Raw genomic sequence first — 24992 nt, 5'->3', positions numbered from 1 at the left:
TTAAGCCTTTAGGCTCAATTAATTGTTAAAGGAACTTTCAAATTAGGATTCCTTTCCTACATCATTTCAAAAGGTATCTCCTAGAATCAAACATGCTACACAGCCACAGAACTAGGCAGTGATAGTAGAGAAGCAGCATGGCTTAGTGAAAAGAGCACAGGTTTGGGAGTCAGAGGATGTGGGTTCTAATCCTGGCTCCACCACTCCGCCACTTAACTTCCCTGTGCCTCAGTTCCCTCATCTGTAAAATAGGGCTTAAGAGTGTAAACCCCACATGGGACAACCTCATCATCTTCGATCTACCCCAGTGCTTAGAACAGTGCTGGGCACAGAGGAAGCACTTAAATACCATAATTATTATGATAACATTATTATTAGTCACTCATTTCTATAACCAAAATGAGAAAATTCCAAAGAGAAGAAGGCATGAAGAATAAACCGGAATGATAATCAACTCTATTCTAGTTATTACAAACTATTACAACCTATTTTTTTCTTTCTGGACAGCCATTTCACAGTACCTCGATTTTTAGAACTGCTTTTTTTAGACATTAAATTATTTGATATAGAGTAAAGATGCTAAATACTATGGCATTGTTACTAAGATTACTTCATTTTTCACAGTATCTTATCTGCAGCTGTGAAATTCAATAACCCCTTTGTTTTTCATTTGATGGATGCTCAGTCAGTAACTGGCCTTCAGTTTAGAATGGAACACCAGGCACTACACTCAGTATTACTTCAACAGACCAACAATTACTGATTTCTGTTAATTGGCAAATAATAAAATTAGGCATCATCATTACTACTTTAATTCTTGATTACCATCCTCTTCCTGGCGGTTCCTGTTTGTTTGCTTAGATCTTTTTTTATAAATCTTATCCACTTGTGTCAATCTCAGGATCTGGTCATTTTTTCTCATTAGTTGTTGCTCGAATGCAATCCTGAATGCGTCTGCCATTATATATGCTTCTTCTTTACTCTTCTTTACATACTCCACCTGGTTTTGAAAGGAAGTTTAGAAAACACGAAATTAAGTATAATGCCTTTGTAGAATCTGAGCTTCGCAAGGGACAGGGACCGTGTCTATTTTCCTACCTGTGTATTTCCCCTGTGCTCTGCTTTGCACACAGTAAGTGCTTAAGAAATATTACTGCCGATGATTAGCAAATGACTGGAAATGTTTTACCATACCAAAAATGGGGGAGGAGAGTTGGGAGGGAAATCATTCACTTTTGTGTTTTCTGATGGAGAATCGATCAATATTCGTTTATTCATTCAACATTCAATTGTATTTACTGAGCGCTGTGTTCAAAGCACTGTACTAAGCACTTGGGAGAGTACAATACAATAACGGACACATTTCCTGACCACAAGCTGTAGAGGCTGTAATGTCCACGTTACCTATGTCAGCCTCAGTTTTTAGGAACATCCACGCTAAATTTTCTTTATATTACTGTGGCTATCGAGCCACATAGTTTTGAGTAAACCCAGTTTTCCTTGCCCACGGATATCACCACCCGCCATTTCAAACATTCTCAGTCCCATCTTGGTAGCTGTGTCTGGATTTGCAATGTCTTCTATTAGCATTAATGTAGCTTAAATATAGTTCTTTAAAATCTCCTGTTACCAGTATATTTATCATTCCAGTAAACTTGAAACAAGTATAATCACATCCCCTTTTGTAATCCCCTTCTATTAGCATTAGTGTAGCTTAAATGTAGTTGTTTCAAATCTCCTGTTACCAGTACATTTATCGTTCCAGTAAACTTGAAACAAGTACAATTACATTCCCTTTGTAATCAATCCTAGCCATCAACTGATAGTTTCAGAGAAGCCCAAAGAGCTTTCAGGGCTAGAGACAGTGGAGCAAGCTTACCTTGAAACAGACTTAGAGTGGTTTTTGGCTTGTTTTCTACAAACGTTTTGGAGTATCGTCCAGCCAGGGGCTCCTTAACCCCTATATTCTAAAAGCCAGAAGCAGCACGGTCTGGGTGGATTGAGCACGGGCCTGGGTGTTAGAAATTCATGGTTTCTAATCCCAGCTCTGCCACTTGTCTGCTGTGTGACCGTGAGCAAGTCATTTTACTTCTCTGTGCCTCAGTTACCTCATGTGTAAAATGGGGATTGAAACTGGGAGCCCACTGTGGGATAGGAACTGTGTCCAACCCAATTTGCTTGTATCCACCCCAACGCTTAGTACAGAGCATACTTCGCTCCTCTAGTACTAGCTTTCTCAGTGTGCCCCAATCTCGCCTATCTCGCTGTCAACTCCTGGCATATGCCCGGGAATGCCCTCCCTCTTCAAATCTGACAATTCCTTTCCCCCCACCCCCCAAACCTTACTGAAGGCACATCTCCTCCAAGAGGCTATCCCAGATTAAGTCCCACTTTTCCCCATCTCCCCCTCCCTTCTGTGTCACTCTGACTTTCTCCCTTTGCTCTCCTCTCCTGCATCGGCCCCATACATCTGTAATTTTATTTATTTTTATTGACTCATTCATTCCATCATATTTATTGAGCGCTTACTGTGTGCAGAGCACTGTACTAATCACTTGGAAAGTACAATTCGGCAACATAGAAAGTCCCTACTCAACAACGGGCTCACAGTCTAGAATGTCTGTCTCCTCTGGCTCTAGCCTGTGAGCCTGTTGTGGGCAGGGAATGTCACTGTTTATTGTGCTTAGTACAATCAATCAATCGTATTTATTGAGCGCTTACTGTGTGCAGAGCACTGTACTAAGCGCTTGGGAAGCAGTACAGTGCTCTACACACAGGAAGCGCTTCAGTGGAAAGAGCACGGGCTTTGGAGTCAGGGGTCATGGGTCTGAATCCCGGCTCTGCCAATTGTCAGCTGGGTGACTTTTGGCAAGTCGCTTAACTTCTCTGTGCCTCAGTTCCCTCATCTGTAAAATGGGGATTAAGACTGTGAGCCACCCGTGGGACAACCTGATCTCCTTGTAACCTCCCCAGCGCTTTGAACGGTGCTTTGCACATAGTAAGCGCTTAATAAATGCCATTATTATTATTATAAATACGATTGAATGAATGAATGAATGAATGAGATGATGATGACGGGTTTGAGATCAGTGTTCTAGCCTATTCTGAAGATTCCATTCATTCAATCGTATTTATTGAGCACTTACTGTGTGCAGAGCACTGTATTAAGCGCTTAGGTTCCTATTTTCTAATCCTGGGATAGGGTTCGAGAATCCCATTCCCAGTTACTGCAGCTCCGTTAAGGAAGAGGCTTAAAAATAGATCTAACCACCTCATGGAACGGAGAGCAGGGAGTGGAGAAAGCTCACGCAACTTGTTTTAAAAGTTAATCATTTACAGACAGTGTCCTTTCCATTTGTCCCACTGAAAAAGAAAGAACAAAAATAGGCTGGGAAAGGTATCGCTCCTCATCCGATGACAAGTACCTCTTGTTTGAGATGAAGCAGCTGTTTGCGGGTGGCGGCCGCCATTTTAGCACAGGAACACGGTTGTCCATCAAGCCTGGTACAGGTGCAGGCTCCAAGGACAGCCAGCTTGCAATCCAAAAACATTCACGTTTTGAGTAATCAAGCCGAGATTTATTTACACACACACACACACAAAGGATTATTCAAGCACCACTCTGCCCTGTGATAACACTAGCTCCGCTGCGCACACTTGAAGGTTATTAAGTCAACCTTGAGCTTCCTCCTTTTCAGGTTCAATAATTCAGTTCCTTTAATTGACACTCTTGGGTCTTGATTTTCAACCCTTTAATCATCTTCATGGCTCTTCTCTGAAGTCTTTGGAAATTGGGTAACCCAGAACGAGTTACAGTACCAATAAAATGAAAGGATTCCTTCGCTATTCCTTCATGCCACACTTTTCTTTACACCTCTCAGTATCACCCACTTGCCTCCTTAGTTAGTGCTCTACACAGCCTGATTTAGGGGGCCAAAGTGTTCATCTTGAGCACCTCCATGACACTTAGAAAGCACTTAAAACCTTTTTTCAAAGGTTAGTTTTCGAGAAAGTCTATGAAGGAGGGGCAAATAAGTGCCCATTTTGGGGCAATCAATCGTATTTATTGAGCGCTTACTGTGTGCAGAGCACTGTACTAAGCGCTTGGGAAGTACAAGTTGGCAACATATAGAGACAGTCCCTACCCAACAGTGGGCTCACAGTCTAAAAGGGGGAGACAGAGAACAAAACCAAACATAATAGCAAAATAAAATAAATAGAATAGATATGTACAAGTAAAATAGAGTAATAGTAATAGTAATTATAGTATAATTACTATATTACTAGTAATTAGTAGTATAGTAATTATTAATAGTAGTAACTAGTAATTATTATAATTACTAATATAATTACTATAATAGTAATAGAATCATACTTTCCTTTCTACAGAACAAGTTAGTAACATCACTTCTTAGAACATTAATCCTGATAGAAACATCAGGCACAACCTGGCCTAAGAAAATTACCTAGATGATTCAACACAGGGTAACGTTTGTTCAGGCTGCTTTAATGCCACTAATTCTCAGTCCATTAAATCCAGACTCTCCTATGCACTATATCAATAGAGAATGATTGATGATGATGATGATGATGACTGATGATGATAAGGATGAAGAGGCAGAGGAGGAGGAAGAGTTATCTGCTTTCGTGTATTAGTAGCAAGTGGGAAAAAGCACCCAAATGACCCCTGCTTTTGCGAGGGGGAGAGAGCTACAGCTCTCAGAGGCTCAGAAACAATACTCATCTGAACACAATCCATCACCTTCCCTGGCCTGAGTCGAAAACTGGCTAAGGTCAACTAGGGGAGTAAAGGTAAGGCAAAAAGGAAGAGACAATACAAGAGAGCCTTTCCTTTATCAAAAAAAACACACACACGCGCGCGCGCACGTGGACTTACTTCAAAACCTGTAACCTCCGTAAGGCCACTTGCACTAAGACACATGGATTCCTGAGCTATTTTCTGTTGTTTTTCATCAAGCATGGCAAGCAACTCCAGGCACTGCTGACTTAAAGCTATTAAATGGAAGAAGAACATTTATTTGGTTAGGAAATTCTAGGTCTAAACTCTCCAAGCAGTTACCCTTCTTGGGTCTGCAAGGAAATAATAAAAACGAACTTGTACGGCAAATTATTCTCTCACTCATCCAAAGTTATATATGGTTCTTCTCTGGTCCTGTTGGTACGATAATTCGTTCAATAGTAATTGTAACAATTATTATCTGACATGCGGGAATTACTTATCAGTCAATCACTGGTGTTTGAGTGCTTCCTGTGTGCAGAGCACTGTGTTAAGTGCTTGGGAGAGGACAACATTTAAGCCTCTGATAAATCTAGAAAATATATTCCTGTTAATGGAATATATTTTTCTAATTATCTGCAGTTTCGCATCTACCAACTCTATTGTATTGAGCTCTCCCAACCACTTACTACAGTGTTCTGCACATAGTAAGCACTCAATAAATATCACTGATTGCCTGTTTTTACCAAGTTTCCTAGGGAACATTTTTAAAAGCAAAGCATTTTCAGAGACGTAGGTTTTGCTTACTTGCATTTTCAGATTTAAGAGTTTTAAGTTCTTCTGTTCGCAATTTCACAGTTTCTTTGAGGACCATGTTTTCACAGTATATTCTGTAAAAAATGAGTAAAAACCTTTTTTTTTTAACCAATTTTTAAGTTATGACTGTTGTCATCGGAACATAAAATAATACTGTCTTCCATTGTAAATTAATATTTTTAACTAATATGGTATATTTGAATTAATAATTGCCATGGACTGAGGTAATGTTAAAAGTGTAAAAAATGACCATATACTTTCAGAAAAGGAAACCATTTTCCTTGAGCTCGATTTCTCTTATTTTTTTGCTGTGCTGCATTTTCCTTCCATTTTCCTCCCTCAGCATTTTAGTGCTCTATCACGATATATAGTTTTAGAAATAAAATATTAGTACAATTATTATTATTTCATTATAATCAATCCCTGGTAGCTATGTAAAGGAGGCCGCATGCTACAATCCTTACATATTTATGGCTTCTTTGAGCTGTAAAGGGGAGAGCTGTGTAATTAGGAGCACAAAATTGATCACTAGTGAAAGTGTCCATTAAAAATCTTTTTGGAAGACAGTCATCCTCCTAATGTTATATAACGCAAATATTATTTTAGAAAAGCTTTTATTATATAATGTAATGTACCAATATCTGCTAAGTCTCAAAAGGTCAGAGGGAACACAAATGAGTGGACACCAAGCAAGTTTCACAGCCTATTTGAACATCACTCAGTAGCATAATGTCAATCAATCAATCGCATTTATTGAGCGCTTACTGTGTGCAGAGCACTGTACTAAGCGCTCGGGAAGTACAAGTTGGCAACATATAGAGACAGTCCCTACCCAACAGTGGGCTCACAGTCTAAAAGGGGGAGACAGAGAACAAAACCAAACATACTAACAAAATAAAATAAATGTCAATCACAAGCATCACAGGAAGACACAATCTGCTGCCTGCATCTGGTAATGTAGTGCACTCACCATCAGCTCTGGTCCTTCAGCTTTGTACACCAAGTTAACAAAACAATTTCTATTTAAGAAATGCCAGTTTTTCAAAGAAATATAGGATAAAGTAAAAAGGATTACTCCACCTACTAATGATTTAACATATGTCAATCAGTTACACTGCTGAAGAACAGGTTGACATTATCAGTGGCATTTATTGAGCACTGTGTGCAGAGTAGCACATCCCAAAGGGGACTAGCTGAAAAGAAAAACATGGATTTTCTGCTTACTGTTAGAAGATTATGTGAATAATTCATTCATACATTCATTCAATCGTATTTATTGAGTGCTTACTGTGTGCAGAGCCCTGTACTAAGCGCTTGGGAAGCCCAAGTCGGCAACATATAGAGACGGTCCCTACCCAACAACGGGCTCACAGTCTAGAATAATGAGAATAATGAATGACTAAAAGTCATTCATTATTATTATCATTATTATTAGTAGTAGTATTATTAGTATTATTAGTATGTTTGGTTTTGTTCTCTGTCTCCCCCTTTTAGACTGTGAGCCCACTATTGGGTAGGGACTGTCTCTATATGTTGCCAACTTGTACTTCCCAAGCACTTAGTACAGTGCTCTGCACACAGTAAGTGCTCAATAAATACGATTGATGATGATGATGATGATAAAAGTCTTTACGGTTATAGTTACAAGAAAAGTGGCATGTAAATATTCTTTTCTTAAAGTTATAAATTTATGAAACCATCCACATTAATAGGAAAGTCTGAAACAAAAACCAAGTTCACATCTGAAACTTCTGACCAAGTTAGAGTGAAATCACAGGTTACTTCCTTGGAAGAGATTGTTTGAGATTTTACTTCCCACTTCATTTTAATAATAATAATAATGATGATGGTATTTGTTAAGCACTTACTACATGCAAAGCACTGTTCATTTTGTGAAGAGGAAATACCAAGAAATATTCAAGATATGGCTGTCACATATCTTGAACATTTAAGCAGGTTTTTTTACTAGGAAATTACAGGCTACCAACCTGTCGTATTTTTGGATCCAAGATTCTTCTATGTTTTTAAATCTATCCTGATCAAATTCTATTTCCCACTGCAAAGCATTTATTTCCTACAGAGAAAAAAGATTGGTCAGAGGGAAAATAAATGAGAGCCATTTCAAACCATAGACCAACGTACTAAGACAAAAGACTCCTTGAAAATGCATTTATTTCTGTTCATTCATACTGTTCTGTTACATTAAAGGAAGGAAATAATAAAAATGAACTTGTACGGCAAATTATTCTCTCACTCATCCAAAGTTATATATGGTCCTTCTTTAGTCCTGTTGGACTAGAGACAAAAATAGAGACATATGTATTTCCCTCAATCAATATTTGAGAATTACACTTACTACTGTACAGTGAATTTCTGAAACCAATACGAGGCCTGGCCCATTGAATGAACCAGATGCTTTCAGACATGTCTAATTTTGTCCCAAAGCCCTGTGACTTGTATTCATTGGTCACAAACTTACTATGTCCACACAACGGCTGAGTCCACTCTCCCAAAGAATGGAGAGCAGGCAGAGGCTGGAGGCAGAATTGGCAAAAGGGTGGAAAGCAGTGTGGCCTAGTGGACAGAGCCCAAGCCTGGGAGTCGGAAGGACCTGAGTTCTAATCCCAGCTCCGCCACTTGTCTGCTGTGTGACCTTGGGAAAGTCACTTCACTTCTCTGTGCCTCAGTTCCCTCATCTGTAAAAGGGGGATTAAGACTGGTGAGCCCTGTGCGGGACAGGGACTGGGTCCAACCCAATTAGCTTGGATCCACCCCAGCGCTCAGTACAGTGCCTGGCACATAGCAAGCGCTTCACAAATACCACGGTTATTATTATCTTGTAGATGCTCCAGTACTTAGTACAGCGCCTGCCCATAGAGTAAGCAATTAAATACCACAAAATAACCCAAAATCAGTTGAGGATTGGGCTGTAGCGAGGATGTCGGGAGAAAAAGGGGTTGGGAGGACAAAGCTTAGTGGGGCGGGGGCTTCTGCTTCACATATAATAATAATGGCATTTGTTAAGTGCTTGCTATGTGCAAAGCATTCATTCATTCATTCAATCGTATTTATTGAGCGCTTACTGTGTGCAGAGCACTGTACTAAGCGCTTGGGAAGTACAAGTTGGCAACATGTAGAGACAGTCCCTACCCAACAACGGGCTCACGGTCTAGAAGGGGGAGACAGACAACAAAACAAAACATGTGGACAGGTGTCAAGTCATCAGAATAAATAGAAATAAAAATGGGGATTTTGCGAGCCCACATGAGGCAGGAACCGTGGTCAACCTGATTAGCCTGCATCTACCCCAGCGCTTAGTACAGTGCCTGGCACATAGCAAGCACCTAACAAATACCATTAAAAAAAAATGGGGGAGACCTGGGTGATCACATTGGACATGCAAAGCTATAAATGTGGGTTTCTGTGTTTTCTCCAAGGCCTATGTCCTTCAAGGACGTAGAACCTGGAGCTGTCGAGCTTGGGGCAGGGGTGGTCATAGCAGTGGGGAGAATAACAGCATAGCTTCCCCCTCCAATACTGGACCATTACTCATCCAGAACATCTTTTCATTAAACAGTTCTGCTTACCTTTTCCAAAAACCTTTTTTGTTCCTCAGTTTTTTGGAGCATCTCCTTGGTATGGCTGGTGGCTTTGCCAAATACTGCCTGAGGGGAAAACGATGAGACAAGCAGACACGTGAACTCTTTGTAACTTGGATTAAAGTACAGAGTACACCAGAGGAACTATTCTAATGGCAAAAAATACCATTAGTAAATTTACTTGCTAGTCTAGGGCTATTTCCTATATTATAATTTCTTGTGCTTTTTTCCACCGTTCAGATTATAAAAATCCAATAGTCCAGGGTATGTGAAGCTGCCCGATACCACAATAAATACATCATTGACGCTAAAGTATTGTTGTAATAACAACGGCATGATTGTTTAGGAAGAATTTAGTAAGTGGGACTCATCCTTTTAAAAGCCTCCAAGTGGCAGTCCAGGTATCATTCATTCAATCATATATATTATGCGCTTACAGGTAGCCCACATGGACCTGTTTCAGAGGACGGTCCTCAGTACACAGTAATTTTGGTATTTGTTAAGAACTTACTATGTGCCAAGCACTGTTCTAAGCACTGGGAGAGGTACAAGGTAATCAGGCTGTCCCACATGGGGCTCACAGTCTAAATCCCCATTTTCCAGATGAGGTAACTGAGGCACAGAGAAGTTAAGTGACTTGCCCAAAGTCACACAGTGGCGGAGCCGGGATTAGAACCTATGACCGAAACTCCCAAGCCCGAGCTCTTTCCACTGAGCCATGCTGCTTCTCTGCAATGGGGATTGAAACTGTGAGCCCCACATGGGACAGGGACTGTGTCCAACCCGGTTTGCCTGTATCAACCCCAGCGCTTAGTACAGTGCCTGGCACAAAGTTAAGTGCTTAACAAATACCATTATTATTATTATCTTGAGTTCTGAATGATGGCTTAAATTTGGGCGTGCATGGGACTCTGCTATGCCAGACAGCAGTATACATTACTGGGTTTTGGAGTTTTTCCTAAATGCACATTTCTGCAAAGGGAAGATTGTGTATTAGGTCAGGAAAAACGGGATATAGCCTGGAGGTGGCCCAGATTGCTTCCCTGGAAGAGGCCAATTGAGATGCTATTGCCCGCTTCACTTTGTGGAGACAAAACACCTGGAAAGAAACTTGGCTATGATCAGCAAGATTGCTCACAATGAAGCAGTGTGCACATGGGCTGCTCTCAGCTAGGAGAAACCTGATTCTGAAGCAAATATGGAGAAATAAATGAGATGTCTAATTCAGTTTAATTGAGGGAAAGCAATCCCTAATTCTGGGTTACCCATGCCTCTCAGTTTATCTGACGGTCTGCCACCTTGTTATAATAGCACTTTGTTCGACCAACTCAACGATGGAGTGTATAAAACAAATATGGGAAAATTAGGAGGAGAGGTGGATAGGGTGGGGGGAGAAAAAAAAAAATCACACCTGAACTGAGAAACTTAAAAGACTAAGCTTCCTTTTGTCATAAAATTAAAAAATTGAAACCACTTGGTTTTGAACTGGGTGAGTAATCATCATCAGTACCTATTGAGGACTTATTGAGTCACACTTGGTAACACTAAGCACTTGGTAACAATCAAAAATCAATGAATAGAATTTACTAAGGGCCTACAGGGTGCAGAAGGGCACTGAATTAGGAGAATACAAGAGAGGTGGATGACATAATGGTTACCCACAAAGAGTTCACAATCTAATGCGGAGACTGGCACCAAGTAACTTAAAGATAGAAGAAAGAAGATATGTCCTTTAATAGAAGAGTAAATAAATTTATACCTCAAAATGGCCAAAGGTGGTTATGAGCACAGAAGGGCTGCGGTAAAGCAAAGTGCTGATGTGGGAGTTGGGAGGATATCCCCTGGCGCAATGAAAAATTAATTGTAGAAAGATTCCTGAATGTGGGATTTCAGAAGGGCTTTGTAGATGGGGAAAGCTGTAGTCTGGTTTGAGGAGAGAGGGCGTTCCGTGTAAAATTAGAAATATGGTTCCTGCCCCTGAGGCACTTACAGGCAAGTAGGGAGACACATTGAACACAAACTGCAAAAAGACGATGAAGAGGAGAAAAGGCAGATGGGACCATGAGATTTTTAAGGACTCTTACCAAGTTTTGAAGAATTTTTAATGCTTCCTCCTTCCCTTTGAGCTGTCTTTGAGATGCCTCAAGTTCAATTCTTAGAGTCTCTACCTCCTGAGGAATAAGTGAAATTAGAGAATAAAAGTGTATTCCCCTTCTGTATATTTCCCCTAATATTAATTTTATACCATGGTCTCAAAACACTTTACAGGTTAATTCTGACTTCTGAAATAGATTTCTCTCTTTTTATAGACGAATACACTATCCAAGCCCCAAGACAAAACATGCTTAGTTCATCTTAGAATTCCAATTCCGTATTGCCTCTTTATTTCATTTTCACAAATAATTTGAAAAAAAAAACCAAAAAAAACCCACCAACATAAATTGTTTTTAAACCTATAAAATACATATAGGCCAAACCCCCATCACCAGTTTGACCCAAGAGTCAAACACATCCCAGCTCACCTACACCTCATCCTGCCTCACTGCTTCTCTCACTTGGAAGGGTAAATCCTCATCCTCATCTTTATTCATTCATTCATTCAATCGTATTTATTGAGCGCTTACTGTGTGCAGAGCACTGTACTAAGCGCTTTACTCCCCTCCCTCAATTTTTTCAGAATGTGAGCTTGCAGTCGATGATCTTGAGGCAAGGCAGAGAACCAGAAAATTATTGTCAAACCCACTGAAAATTTGTTTCTAACTCAACCCACTATTTGTTTCTAACTCATTTCAAAATGGCATGTAACTATCTCCATCTGGATTTCGACCCATGAAGCAGCGTGGCTCAGTAGAAAGAGCCCGGGCTTTGGTATCAGTCATGGGTTCAAATCCCGGCTCCGCCAATTGCCAGCTGTGTGACTTTGGGCAAGTCACTTCTCTTCTCTGTGCCTCAGTTACCTCATCTGGAAAATGGGGATTAAGACTGTGAGCCCCACGTGAGACAACCTGATCACCTTGTAACCTCCCCAGCGCTTAGAACGGTGCTTTGCACATAGTAAGCGCTTAATAAATGCCATCATCATTATTATTATTATCAGTACCTACCACAAGAACTTCACAAAGGTGTTGCCTTAATTCTTCATTAGACAATTCAGAATTAGAACCTACAAGGACTATAATCAGTTACTAGGTTAGTATTTCTCATAGTTTATAAGCAAATAAAATATACACACTAAAAAAAAATCTAAAGTTTTGAGAAAGCACAAAACAGAATATAAAAAGTTACACATTATTCCTACTAGATAAAAATAATCTAAGCAATACCACAGGTACAAAAAGCATAAGAACAAAAGCAGACTAGGTGCAAGGACCTAGCCCTGACCCAGAGAAGCAGCGTGGCTCAGTGGAAAGAGCCTGGGCTTTGGAGTCAGAGGTCATGGGTTCAAACCCCTGCTCCACCAATTGTCAGCTGTGTGGCTTTGGGCAACTCACTTAACTTTTCTGTGCCTCAGTTACCTCATCTGGAAAACGGGGATTAAGACTGTGAGCCCCCGTGGGACAACCTGATCACCTTCCCAGCATTTAGAACAGTGCTTTGCACATACTAAACACTTAATAAATGCCATCATTATTATTGTTATTAAGGACACCTGCAAGAACAGTGTTCCTGGCCTACCCTATATTTATCCTCCTTGCCAGAGCTGTAGCATCCAAAATCCCTAATTTTTCCCTTTCATAGACCCTTCATGAGCCATTGTCCATGAATTTAACTACACTCTTTGTGAGTCTTCTAACTTTTCTCTCTAGTACTCATGGTTCTCTCACTAAGGAACTTTCCAAGCCCTGTTGCTAGGTGGACTAGCAAGGGATTTTTGCCGACACCTAGTAACAAAACTGAGTTCTCCCCTGGATCCCGCCTGAGGTTTTCTGCTGCTAATATTACCAATCCACCATATTTATTGAGCGCTTACTGTGTGCAGAACACTGTACTACACGCTTGGTAGAGTACAGTGTAACAGAGGTGGTAGACTGTGAGCCCACTGTTGGGTAGGGACTGTCTCTATATGTTGCCAACTTGTACTTCCCAAGCGCTTAGTACAGTGCTCTGCACACAGTAAGCGCTCAATAAATACGATTGATTGATTGATTAGACGTGTTCGCTGCCCACTAACGAGCTTACAGTCTAGAGGGCTTCAAGATTGTATTCTTCCTATTTCACTTCACAGACCTTATTTTTTCCATTTTTATTTTTTCTCTTTCTCCCACATTCCACTTTGCTCTATTAGTGCTCAATTTTCTCCTTGCACATTCGAAAGATTTTTAGAGGGTTTAAGTCACATTTGTTTTATCTCCTCTCTCCAGGCCATATTTCACTCTGCTGCCCATGGCTCACTGGAAAGAGCCCAGGCTTGGGAGTCAGAGGTCATGGGTTCTAATCCCGGCTCCGCCACTTATCAGCTGTGTGGCCTTGGGCAAGTCACTTAACTTCTCTGGGCCTCAGTTACCTCATCCGTAAAATGGGGATTAAGACTGTGAGCCCCCCGTGGGATGCGATCATCTTGTATCCCCCAGTTAGAACAGTGCTTTGCACATAGTAAGCGCTTAACAAATGCCATCATTATTAATACATCGTTCTGCACACAATATCCAGTGCTTAGAACAGTGCTTTGCACATAGTAAGCGCTTAATAAATGCCATTATTGTTATTATTATTAATTTATCGACTCCTTGAAAACTTCATACAGGTGCTCATTCCTTTCCTCACCAAGCAGAAACTTCTCACTCTTCAAAGCTCTCAGTCAGCTCTTGCCCCAGCCTTGTCCTCACTCTTCCCAGCAAATGCACTTCAATTCTCTCAAGCCAAGCCATTCACTGTTTTGGACTCCCGTAATCTCTTGCCCGCTCCCTCCCTTCTGCCTTGATCTGCTTACCACATCACATCTGGCAGACCAGCACTTATTTTTCCAGCTGCAATCAGCAACTGTGCTTTGTCTGTGCCTTTGGGATAAATGTTTCATACAGGTTACTGCACTGTGAAGAACGAAAAGCCACGACATTCCCTATCAAGGCCCTTCTGAAGTCATATCTCCCTACCAAGGCCCTTCAAATGGATTTTTTGATTAGTATTTTATCTCACCGCCCCGTATTTAGAGAAGCAGTGTGGCTCAGTGGAAAGAGCCTGGGCTTTGGAGTCGGAGGTCATGGGTTCAAATCCCGACTCCGCCAATTGTCAGCTGTGTGACTTTGGGCAAGTCACTTCACTGTGCCTCAGTGACCTCATCTGTAAAATGGGGATTAAAACTGTGAGCTCCCGGTGAGACAACCTGATCACCTTGTAACCTCCCCAGCACTTAGAACAGTGCTCTTTTAGACTGTGAGCCCACTGTTGGGTAGGGACTGTCTCTATATGTTGCCAACTTGTACTTCCCAAGTGCTCAGTACAGTGCTCTGCACACAGTAAGCGCTCAATAAATATGATTGATTGATTGATTTGCACATAGTAAGCGCTTAACAAATACCATCATCATCATCATTATTTCCCCACCTCCTTCCACTTTGGCACTTGGGTACTCATTCATCTCCATTAGCCTTTACGCCCTCATTTATTTTAGTGTAACTCCCTTCCACTAGATTGTAAACTCCTTGAGGGTAGAAATAACTTCTACTACCTTTTGTACTTTCCTAGTGCTCTGCACAGAGTAAGGGACTCAATAAATACTATCGATTAATTGATTGTGCTTCTGCGATTGATCCTATGTAAGCAAAAATACTGCTGACCTTTGTTTTGGGGTGGGGGGGTGAAGAAGTCATTTGTTGGAGCAATCGTTTTTGCAACTAACTGAGCCGACAGATACCATGCCCATTTTAAAAAATGCAATAAAGAACTATAATTATGGTAGTTGTTAAGCACTTACCTATATGCCAAGCACTGTTCTAAGCGCTGGGGTAGATACACGTTAATCAGTTTGGACATAGTCCCCTCGTCCCCCTCTCCATCCCCCCCATCTTACCTCCTTCCCTTCCCCACAGCACCTGTATATATGTATTTATGTTTGTACATATTTATTACTCTATTTATTTATTTATTTATTTTACTTGTACATATCTATTCTATTTATTTTATTCTGTTAGTATGTTTGGTTTTGTTCTCTGTCTCCCCCTTTTAGACTGTGAGCCCACTGTTGGGTAGGGACTGTCTCCATATGTTGCCAACTTGTACTTCCCAAGTGCTTAGTACAGTGCTCTGCACACAGTAAGCACTCAATAAATACGATTGATGATGATGATGATGACATAGTCCCTGTCCCACACAGGGCTCACAGTCTAAGTAGGAGGGAGTAGTAGTTAATCCCCATTTCACTAAGGAAGGAACTGAGGCACAGAGAAGACTTGCCCAAGGTCACACAGCTGAGCCGGGATTAGAATCCAAGTCTGGACTACCAAACCCCTGCTCTTTCCACAAGGACATGCTGCTCTAATGAATTTCTTGAGCACTTACGGTGAGCACAACACTGTACTAAGCACTTGGGAGAGAACACTACAGCAGAGTTGGTAGACACATTCCCTGCCCATAACGAGTTTATAGTCACTTAACTTCTCTGTGCCTCAGTTCCCTCATCCACACAATGGGCATAAAATACCCACTTTCCCTCTTCAACTGGGAGTACCGTGTTAGAACAGAAACTATTTACGCCGATTACCTTGCCTCTACCCCAGGGTTTGGCATGGGTTTGGCATATTATAAGTGCATAATAATACGAATACATTAAAATTTGATTTCCAGTCTGTAGGGGAATGAGAGGTGCCAATTAAGGAGCTTTGTGTATGTCACACAGGGGACCAAAGATTCCCTTAATGGGAATCGTTAATAGCTGCATAATTAAAGTTGGCCAAGGGATAACCAGAGTGGACATGTGAGAGTTCCAGATGAGCTAACCCTAACTATATTTTAATTTGGACATATTTCCCCCTACTTGTAACCTATTTTAGTGTTTACCTCCCCCAATAGCTTTTAAGATCTTTGAGGACAAGGACTGTAATAATAATAATGGCATTTATTAAGCACTATGTGCAAAGCACTGTTCTAAGCGCTGGGGAGGATACAAGGTGATCAGGTTGTCCCACGGGGGGCTCACGGTCTTAATCCCCATTTTACAGATGAGGTAACTGAGGCCCAGAGAAGTGAAGTGACTTGCCCAAAGTCACACAGCTGACAATTGGCGGAGCCGGGATTTGAACCCATGACCTCTGACTTGCAAGCCCATAGTCTACTAATTCTATTGTATCCTCTCAAGTGCTTAGTCCAGTTCTCCGCCTAGTCAGAGAAGCAGCATGGCACAGTGGCTAGAGCACGGGCCTGGGAGAAAGAAGGTCATGGGTTCTAATTCTGGCTCAGCCACTTGTTTGCTGAATGACCTTGGTCAAGTCACTTCACTTCTCTGGGCCTCAGTTACCTCATCTGTAAAATGGGGTTGAGACTGTGAGCCCCACGTGGCCCAGTGACTGTGTCCTACCTGATGTACTTATACCCACTGCAGTGCTTAGGACAGTGGCTGGGACATAGGAAGTGCTTAATAAATACCATTATTAGTAGTAGTAGTAAGCAGCATGTAGTAAGCAGTAGTAGTGAAGCAGCATGGCTCAGTGGAAAGAGCACGGGCTTTGGGGTCAGAGTTCATGGGTTCAAATCCTGGCTCCGCCAATTGTTAGCTGTGTGACTTTGGGCAAGTCACTTAACATCTCTGTGCCTCAGTTACCTCATCTGTAAAATGGGGATTAAGACTATGAGCCCCCCGTAGGACAATCTGATCACCTTGTAATCTTCCCAGTGCTTAGAACAGTGTTTTGCACATAGTAAGCACTTAATAAATGCCATTATTATTATTATTAGTAGTAGTAGTATTAAGTGCTCAATAAATATCATTGATCAATTGATGGGATTCCTGCCCCAGAAAAGGCAGGTCCCCGCACTGGTTACTGAAGTTGTAATAAAAGGGAGAATCAACAATAAAAAGACACACTCCCTGCCCACAACAAGCTTACAGTTTAGAGGACGGAGGCTTCCCTCCATGGGAGCAACAACTAATAATAATGTGTGGTATCTGTTAAGCGCCTACTATGTGCCAAGCACCGTACTAAGCCCTGGGATAGATATGAGATCATCAGGTCCCCCATGGAGCTCACAGTTGAAGAGGGAGAACGGCGGGATCTCGGGCGCTGCACCACATGGCTGAATCCGCTATAAGTCTGTACAGATTTATTATTATATTTATTTTGTTCATGATGTGCATTTAGCTTTAATTCTATTTGCTCTGACGACTTGACACCTGCCCACATGTTTTGTTTTGTTGTCTGTCTCCCCCTTCTAGACTGTGAGCCCGCTGTTGGGTAGGGAACGTCGCTATATGTTGCCAACTTGTACTTCCCAAGCGCTTAGTCCAGTGCTCTGCACACAGTAAGCGCTCAATAAATACGATTGAATGAATGAATGAATGAAAGGTACTGAATCTCCATTCTGCAGATGAGGGAACTGAGGCACAGATAAGTTAAGTGATTCGCCCAAAGTCACGTATCAGGAAAGTGGCAGAATCGGGATTAGAATCCAGGCCCTTTGACTCCCAGGACCAAGCTCTCTCCACTAGGCCTCGTATTCCTCTAAGAAAATTGCTTGATTTGGGGAATATCAGAAATTCCAAATTCTATAGCTTCTGGTCGGTAAAGCATCAGATAATACGGTTTTCAGTGCATTAATAATCTGACCATAAGTTCAAAAAGTATTGCACAGTTTGTGCAGTGAGAAAAATTTGAGACTATTAGTATATTCGTCTTACCAGAGCCATTTTTCCAGCTGTAATCAGCAACTGTGCTTTGTCCTTGCCTTTGGGATAACGTTTCATACAGGTTACTGCACGCTGAAGAGCGAGAAACGGCATCACCATTTTCTTCCACCAGCCTTGAAATCTGGGGAGGCCGCGAGTCTCTGCCATTTGATCCTTTTCTTGATTTAAATGCACGAACACTCAAAGAACCCATTTCATAGAGGCCGCCGGGCCTCCTTCCAAGGCCATCTCCTAAGTCTCCATTTACCATGTCATCTTCTTCCATTCCTGAGTTTGGCTCCTCTAGCTCACTGGATGCTGTAGCTACTGTACTGGTTGGCAACGTGAATATTAATCTTGCGGAGGCACCTGTTAGCTTCAGGCAGGAGAAATAAGCCTCCATTAGACCACCGATTTATGAGAGAAAGCAAGTTTAAATTTTATCCACCGAAAATTCCAGAATTTCTGACCCCCATTTCATGACAGCACAGCTCCGACAAACAAAAAATGTTTTAAATGCAACCAAAGGCCCTTAAGATTACTTACTGTTCATCCAGCTGACGTTAGTGACAAGAAATCCAACTTGGAAACCCACGAGCTTGTTGTAAATTAGAGGAGAGAATAGAAAGCTTTCACGGAGTTCAGCATTCAGCAGAGCTGATCTTTGCCAACAGGGCACCAAAAAAAAAATAAAACCAAACACACCTATCTACACTTTCCAAGAATGAAGGAAGTAGTTTCAGTTTTACAGTATCCTGATGATATAACTTAGTAACCAGTGAGCTGTCAAGTTCAGAACAAATAAGTGAGGAATATGTCAATGTTTTCTTTCTTCTCCTTCTTCCTGAATTGTAAAGTCTTATTAAACAAATCCTGTCCCAGCACATACATACTTCTCAAAAACTGATTTGCAAGAATACTAATAAAAGAGATTTATAATAGTTACAAGGCAGATTCACCATCACAGTCTGACATTTTCAAGTACAAAAATGAGTTACATCTTTTCATATTTCTGGGCAGGGAATGTGTCTGTTTATTGTCATAGTGTACTCTCCCAAGCGCTTAGAATGGTGCTCTGTACACAGTAAGCACTCAATAAATATGATTGAATGGATATTTCAAAATGAATACACCCCAGTGTTAATTCCTAATTTATGGTCACTTCTAGCACATAGACATTATTGTTATATTTATTAATTATCCAACAGGAGGATCCCAGATACTACACTGCCAATTCTTGATACCCATCAGCAAACAAGAAAGTAGTCTATTAGTCAATTCATTTATTTAAAAGATGTAGTATCGCTGTTTAAGATGGCTTAGCACCTGAAAATGCCCTAAATAATAATACTAACAATAATGTTGGTATTTTTTAAGCACTTACTATGTGCCAAGCACTGTTCTAAGCACTGGGGGGGATACAAGGTAATCAAGGTTGTCCCACATGGGGCTCACAATCTTAATCCCCATTTTACAGATGAGGGAACTGAGGCCCAGAGAAGTGACTTGCCCAAAGTCACACAGCTGAGACGTGGCAGAGCCGGGATTAGAACCCATGACCTCTGACTCCCAAGCCTGGGCTCTTTCCACTGGGCCACGCTGCATTAGTAATTTCACAATGCTCCACTGCAGTTATTTAGATGATTTTTTTTAACCAAAGATAATCTTGAATTTTGCTGAGCCACACTGCATTAGTAATTTCACAATGCTCCATTGCAGTTATTTAGATGATTTTTTTTAACCAAAGATAATCTTGCATTTTGCCATGACTTCCTTCCTACACCTCCTATTGCCCAAATTTAGCTAAACAAATAGGACTTCCCCATCCTTGACCCCTCCCCTAAGAAATATCTCCTCTTTTAACGTTAAAGCTAGGCTCTCATTTCCCAAATGCCAAAAGGGCATGATTTTTATCAAGGCCTTAATTCCTAAAAAACTGTTTTTAAGACTTAAAATGAGGATTAGAACCACCAGTTGTTGAAGATAGTAACAGGTGTGTGAGGACTATATAATTCTCACGTGTATTTTTAAGTGCTCTGCACAGAGTTGGTGCTATCAAAACTGAATTATAGCCCTTATGTTTTATTATAAGTATATTCTAAGGAGAAAGTGCTACTGATATGATTAAAAATCTTAATTGAGACCTTTTGACAAAATTCTCCTAACTGCTTCTCTTGTAGGAATAACAGTGAAAGCAAAATTTCAATCATCAAATTATAACTAATAGTTATAGCGAGTTAAGGTCACGAGCAAATCAAATTATAGTAGGATTAGGCAGAGAAGCAGCATGGCCCAGGAGAAAAAGCTCACATCGGGCACTCAGAAGATCTGGGTTCTAATTCCAGCGCCGCCACTTTCTTGCTGTGTGACCTTGGGCAAATCACTTAACTTCTCTGTGCCTCAGCGTCCTCATTTCTAAAAGAGAGATTTTAAATACCTATTCCACCTCCTGCTTGGCCATATTCATTCATTCATTCATTCAACTGTATTTATTGAGCACTTACTGTGTGCAGAGCACTGTACTAAGCGCTTGGGGAGTACAAGTTGGCAGCATATAGGGACGCCATATGAGGACTCAGGGAAGACAGTGCCCAACCTGATAAACATGAACTTATCCCAGGGTTTAGAACAGCGCTTGACACAAAGCAGGCACTTAAATACCATACTAAAAATAAGAAGAATTAGGCATGTGCTACCACAGTAGCTGTTGCTTTCTGCATCCACTATGTCTACAGTTCCCTGGGCAGTAGTGGCATAAATCTACATCCTAAAACTGAAGTACTGAAGCCTGAAAAACGTTTTAGGGCATTTCCCTCCAAAGAGTTACCCTTCACAAAGAACAAGTGTTTAAAACTCGTTCTAGAGAAGCAGCGTGGCTCAGTGGAAAGAGCCCGGGCTTTGGAGTCAGAGGTCATGGGTTCAAATCCCGGCTCTGCCAAGTGCCAGCTGTGTGGCTTTGGGCAAGTCGCTTAACTTCTCTGTGCCTCAGTTACCTCATCTGTAAAATGGGGATGAAGACTGTGAAACCCCCGTGGGACAACCTGATCACCTTGTAACCTCCCCAGCGCTTAGACCGGTGCTCTGCACATAGTAAGCGCCTAATAAATGCCATTATTATGATTATTATTAAAACAAAACTAAAGGAGATGAGGAAGGATTGTGGATTAGTCAACGAAACGTTCACTTAGTGGATAGAGCACAGGCCTGGGAGTAAGGTCATGGGTTCTAATCCTGGCTCCGCCAAAAGTCTGCTGTGTGACCTTGGGCAAGTCGATTCACTTCTCCGGGCCTCAGTTACTTCATCTGTAAAGTGGGGATTAGGACTGTAAGCCCCACGTGGGACAGGGACTGTGTCCAACCTCACTACCCTGTATCTACCTCAGCGCTTAGAACAGTGCTTGGCACATAGTAAGCGCCTAGCAAGCACCATAATAATTATTATTACAAGTTTAATGCAGGGGCCTCCAAAGGTTGGGGCCACCCGGGCCATAAGCAGACAGTGCCTGGCACACAGTAAGTGCCTAACAAGTACCATAGTTATTATTATTACAAGTTTAATGCAGGCGCCTCCAAAGTTTGGGGCCACCTGGGCCATAAGCAGACAGTGCCTGGCACATAGTAAGCACTTAAACAAATACCAGAATTATTATCGCTCCACACACTGCCTTAATTGGCCAGCCAGTTTCAGTCGAAGAAAACCACAGTGCAAATTGCACTCGCCGTGGGCGACCTGCCACACCTCCTGAGCTTCTTGAACACGAAGGGAAATTTGAAACAGTCACTCATTCATTCTATCATATTTATTGAGCGCTGACTGTGTGCTGAGCTCTGGACAGAGCACTTGGAAAGGACAGTACTGCAAAGGGAAACAGAAAACCGCTCGGGCTTCAAACCTCCCTTCTTGTCGGAGCTGTAGGGCAAGGTTGGAAGCTTGAGCGACTTTCGATAAATCTGAAAAAGAAATGACTGGCCCTCAACTGAGATGCCAACCCAGCAGCGGCACGGGTGCGGCCAGGAGCAGGAGCAGGCCTCGACCCCTGGGGCAGTCGGTCGCTGACCCTGGGACCTCCACCGTGAACGAGGAGGCCTGACCTGACTAGGTCTGACCTGACCAGGCCTGCCCTGATCTAACTAGGCCTGACATCTGACCAGGCCTGACCTGACCTCACTAGGCCTGACCTGACCAGGCCTGACCTGACCAGACTAGGCCTTACCTGACCTGACCAAGCCTGACCTGACCAGACTAGGCCTTTTACCTGACCTGACCAAGGCTGACCTGACCAGACTAGGCCTTACCTGACCTGACCAAGCCTGACCTGACCAGACTAGGCCTGACCTGACCAGACTAGACCTTACCTGACCTGATTTGACCAGGTCTGACCTGACCTGACCAGGCCTGACCTGACCAGGCCTGACCTGACCAGACTAGGCCTTACCTGACCAGACCTAACCTGACCAGACTAGGCCTTACCTGACCTGATCAGACTAGGCCTTACCTGACCTGACCAGACCAGGTCTGACCTGACCTGACTAGGCCTTACCTGACCAGGCCTGACCTGACCAGACTAGGCCTTACCTGACCTGACCAGGCCTGACCTGACCAGGTCTTACCTGACCTGACCAGGCCTGACCTGACCAGACTAGGCCTTACCTGACCTGACCAGGCCTGACCTGACCAGGCCTGACCTGACCTGACCAGACTAGGCCTTACTTGACCTGACCAGGCCTGACCTAACCTGACCAGGCCTGACCTGACCAGACTAGGCCTTACCTGACCAGACTAGGCCTGACCTGATCTGACCAGGCCTGACCTGACCAGGCCTGACCTGACCAGACTAGGCCTTACTTGACCTGACCAGACCTGACCTGACCAGGCCTGACCTGACCAGACTAGGCCTTACCTGACCAGACTAGGCCTTACCTGACCTGACCAGGCCTGACCTCATCTGACCAGGCCAGACCTGACCTGACCTGACCTGACCAGCCCAGGCCTGCCCTGACCTGACTAGGCCTGAGCTGACCAGGCCTGCCCTGCCCTGACCTGACCTTACCTGACGACCAGGCCTGACTGGACCCGAGCAGGCCTGACCTGGGTTGACCAGGCCTGACCTGCCTAGGCCTTACCTGACCTGAGCAGGCCTGCCCCGCTCCATCCGGCGGAGAAAGGTGGGCTTCGGAGGGAGACGGTCCCCTGAGGTATTCCGGCCTATTCCCGAGCCTCCTCAGCGGCGGGGGAGACTCCCCCAAGCAGGGCAGGCCAGGCCAGGGCCGCCCCTCCCCTTCCCCGCCCTTTTCCCACCACGTGAGCCGCTCCCATGGCGTTTCTTAAGCACTTATTCATTCATTCATTCATTCATTCAACCGTATTTATTGGGCCGATTTGAACTTCCCCAGCCCTTACTCTTCATTCATTCAACCGTATTTATTGAGCGCTCACGGTGTGCAGAGCACTGGACTAAGCGCTTGGGAAGTCGGCAACATCTAGAGACGGTCCCTACCCAACAACGGGCTCACAGGCTAGAAGGGGGAGACGGGCAATGAAACCAAACGTATTAATAAAATAAATAGAATAGTAAATATGTACAAGTAAAATAGAGTAATAAATCTGTACAAACATATGTACCTGTACCTTTTAGACCGTGAGCCCGCTGTTGGGTAGGGACCGTCTCTATATGCTGCCAACTTGTACTTCCCAAGCGCTTAGTACAGTGCTCTGCACACAGTAAGCGCTCAATAAATACGATTGATGACGATTGATGTACAGGTGCTGTACACCCCCTCCTTTTTCTCCCCCTCGTCCCCCTCTCCATCCCCCCATCTTACCTCCTTCCCTTCTCCACAGCACCTGTATATATGTATGTTTGTACATATTTATTACTCTATTTATTTTACTTGTACATGTCTATTCTATTTTATTTTGTTAATATGTTTTGTTTTGTTCTCCGTCTCCCCCTTCCAGGCTGTGAGCCCACTGTTGGGTAGGGACTGTCTCTCTATGTTGACAACTTGGACTTCCCAAGCGCTTAGTACAGTGCTCTGCACACAGTAAGCGCTCAGTAAATACGATTGATTGATTGCTGCGGGGAGGGAAAGGAGGTAAGGCAGGGGGATGGCAGGGGAGAGGAAGGAGGGGGCCACAGTAAGCGCTCAAAAAATACGATTTTTTATTTTCTTAATGTTTTGTTTTGTTGTCTGTCTCCCCCTTCTGACTGTGAGCCCGCTGTTGGGTAGGGACCGTCTCTAGATGTTGCCAACTTGGACTTCCCAAGCGCTTAGTACAGTGCCCTGCACACAGTAAGCGCTCAATAAATATGATTTATTGATTGATTGAATGAATGTATGAAATCACTGTTCTAAGCACTGGGGGAGATACAAGTCTATCAGGTTGTCCCAAGTGGGGCTCAGAGTCTTAATCCCCATTTTACAGATGAGGTAACTGAGGTCCAGAGAAGTGAAGTGACTTGCCCAAAGTCACACAGCTGACAAGAGCCAAGCCAGAATTAGAATCCACGATCTGACTCCCAAGCCTGGGCTCTTTCCACTAAGCCATACCGCTTCTCTAAATGGAGAATTGGGGTAGATACAAGCTAATCAGTTTTGGGGTTTTTTTAAGTGGTATTTGTTATACACTTACTGGTGTCACTCACTGAACGAAGTGCTGGGGTAATAATAAAAATAATGATGGCATTTATTAAGTGCTTAATATGTGCAAAGCACTGTTCTAAGCACTGGGGTGGTTACAAGGTGATCAAGTTGTCCCACGGGGGGCTCGCAGTCTTAATCCCCATTTTACAGATGAGGTAACTGAGGCACAGAGAATAATAATAATAATGATGGCATTTATTAAGCACTTAATATGTGCAAAGCACTGTTCTAAGCACTGGGGTGGTTACAAGGTGATCAGGTTGTCCCACAGGGGGCTCACAGTCTTAATCCCCATTTTACAGATGAGGTACCTGAGGCACAGAGAATAATAAGAATAATGATGATGGCATTTATTAAGTGCTTAATATGTGCGAAG

General features: G+C 42.7%; 1 protein-coding gene across 1 annotated transcript in view; it reads right to left on the bottom strand.

Moving 5' to 3' along the window:
• The window catches only part of CCDC125 (coiled-coil domain containing 125), a 34182-nt gene that overhangs the window by 6680 nt on the left and 2510 nt on the right, over positions 1-24992 (bottom strand). The window contains exons 2-11 of the mRNA XM_038765561.1: positions 23096-23142; positions 17984-18347; positions 12258-12325; positions 11238-11324; positions 9142-9219; positions 7543-7628; positions 5546-5628; positions 4898-5013; positions 3426-3533; positions 826-1000 (exon numbers count right to left, since the gene is read on the bottom strand). Coding sequence (XP_038621489.1) covers positions 826-1000; positions 3426-3533; positions 4898-5013; positions 5546-5628; positions 7543-7628; positions 9142-9219; positions 11238-11324; positions 12258-12325; positions 17984-18347; positions 23096-23142 — 1212 coding nt within the window. The remainder of the gene's footprint in view (positions 1-825; positions 1001-3425; positions 3534-4897; positions 5014-5545; positions 5629-7542; positions 7629-9141; positions 9220-11237; positions 11325-12257; positions 12326-17983; positions 18348-23095; positions 23143-24992) is intronic.

This window comes from Tachyglossus aculeatus, chromosome 23 (assembly GCF_015852505.1).
Source record: "Tachyglossus aculeatus isolate mTacAcu1 chromosome 23, mTacAcu1.pri, whole genome shotgun sequence".
Taxonomy (NCBI): Eukaryota; Metazoa; Chordata; class Mammalia; order Monotremata; family Tachyglossidae; genus Tachyglossus; species Tachyglossus aculeatus.
This window is presented reverse-complemented; position numbering and strand designations above follow the sequence as displayed.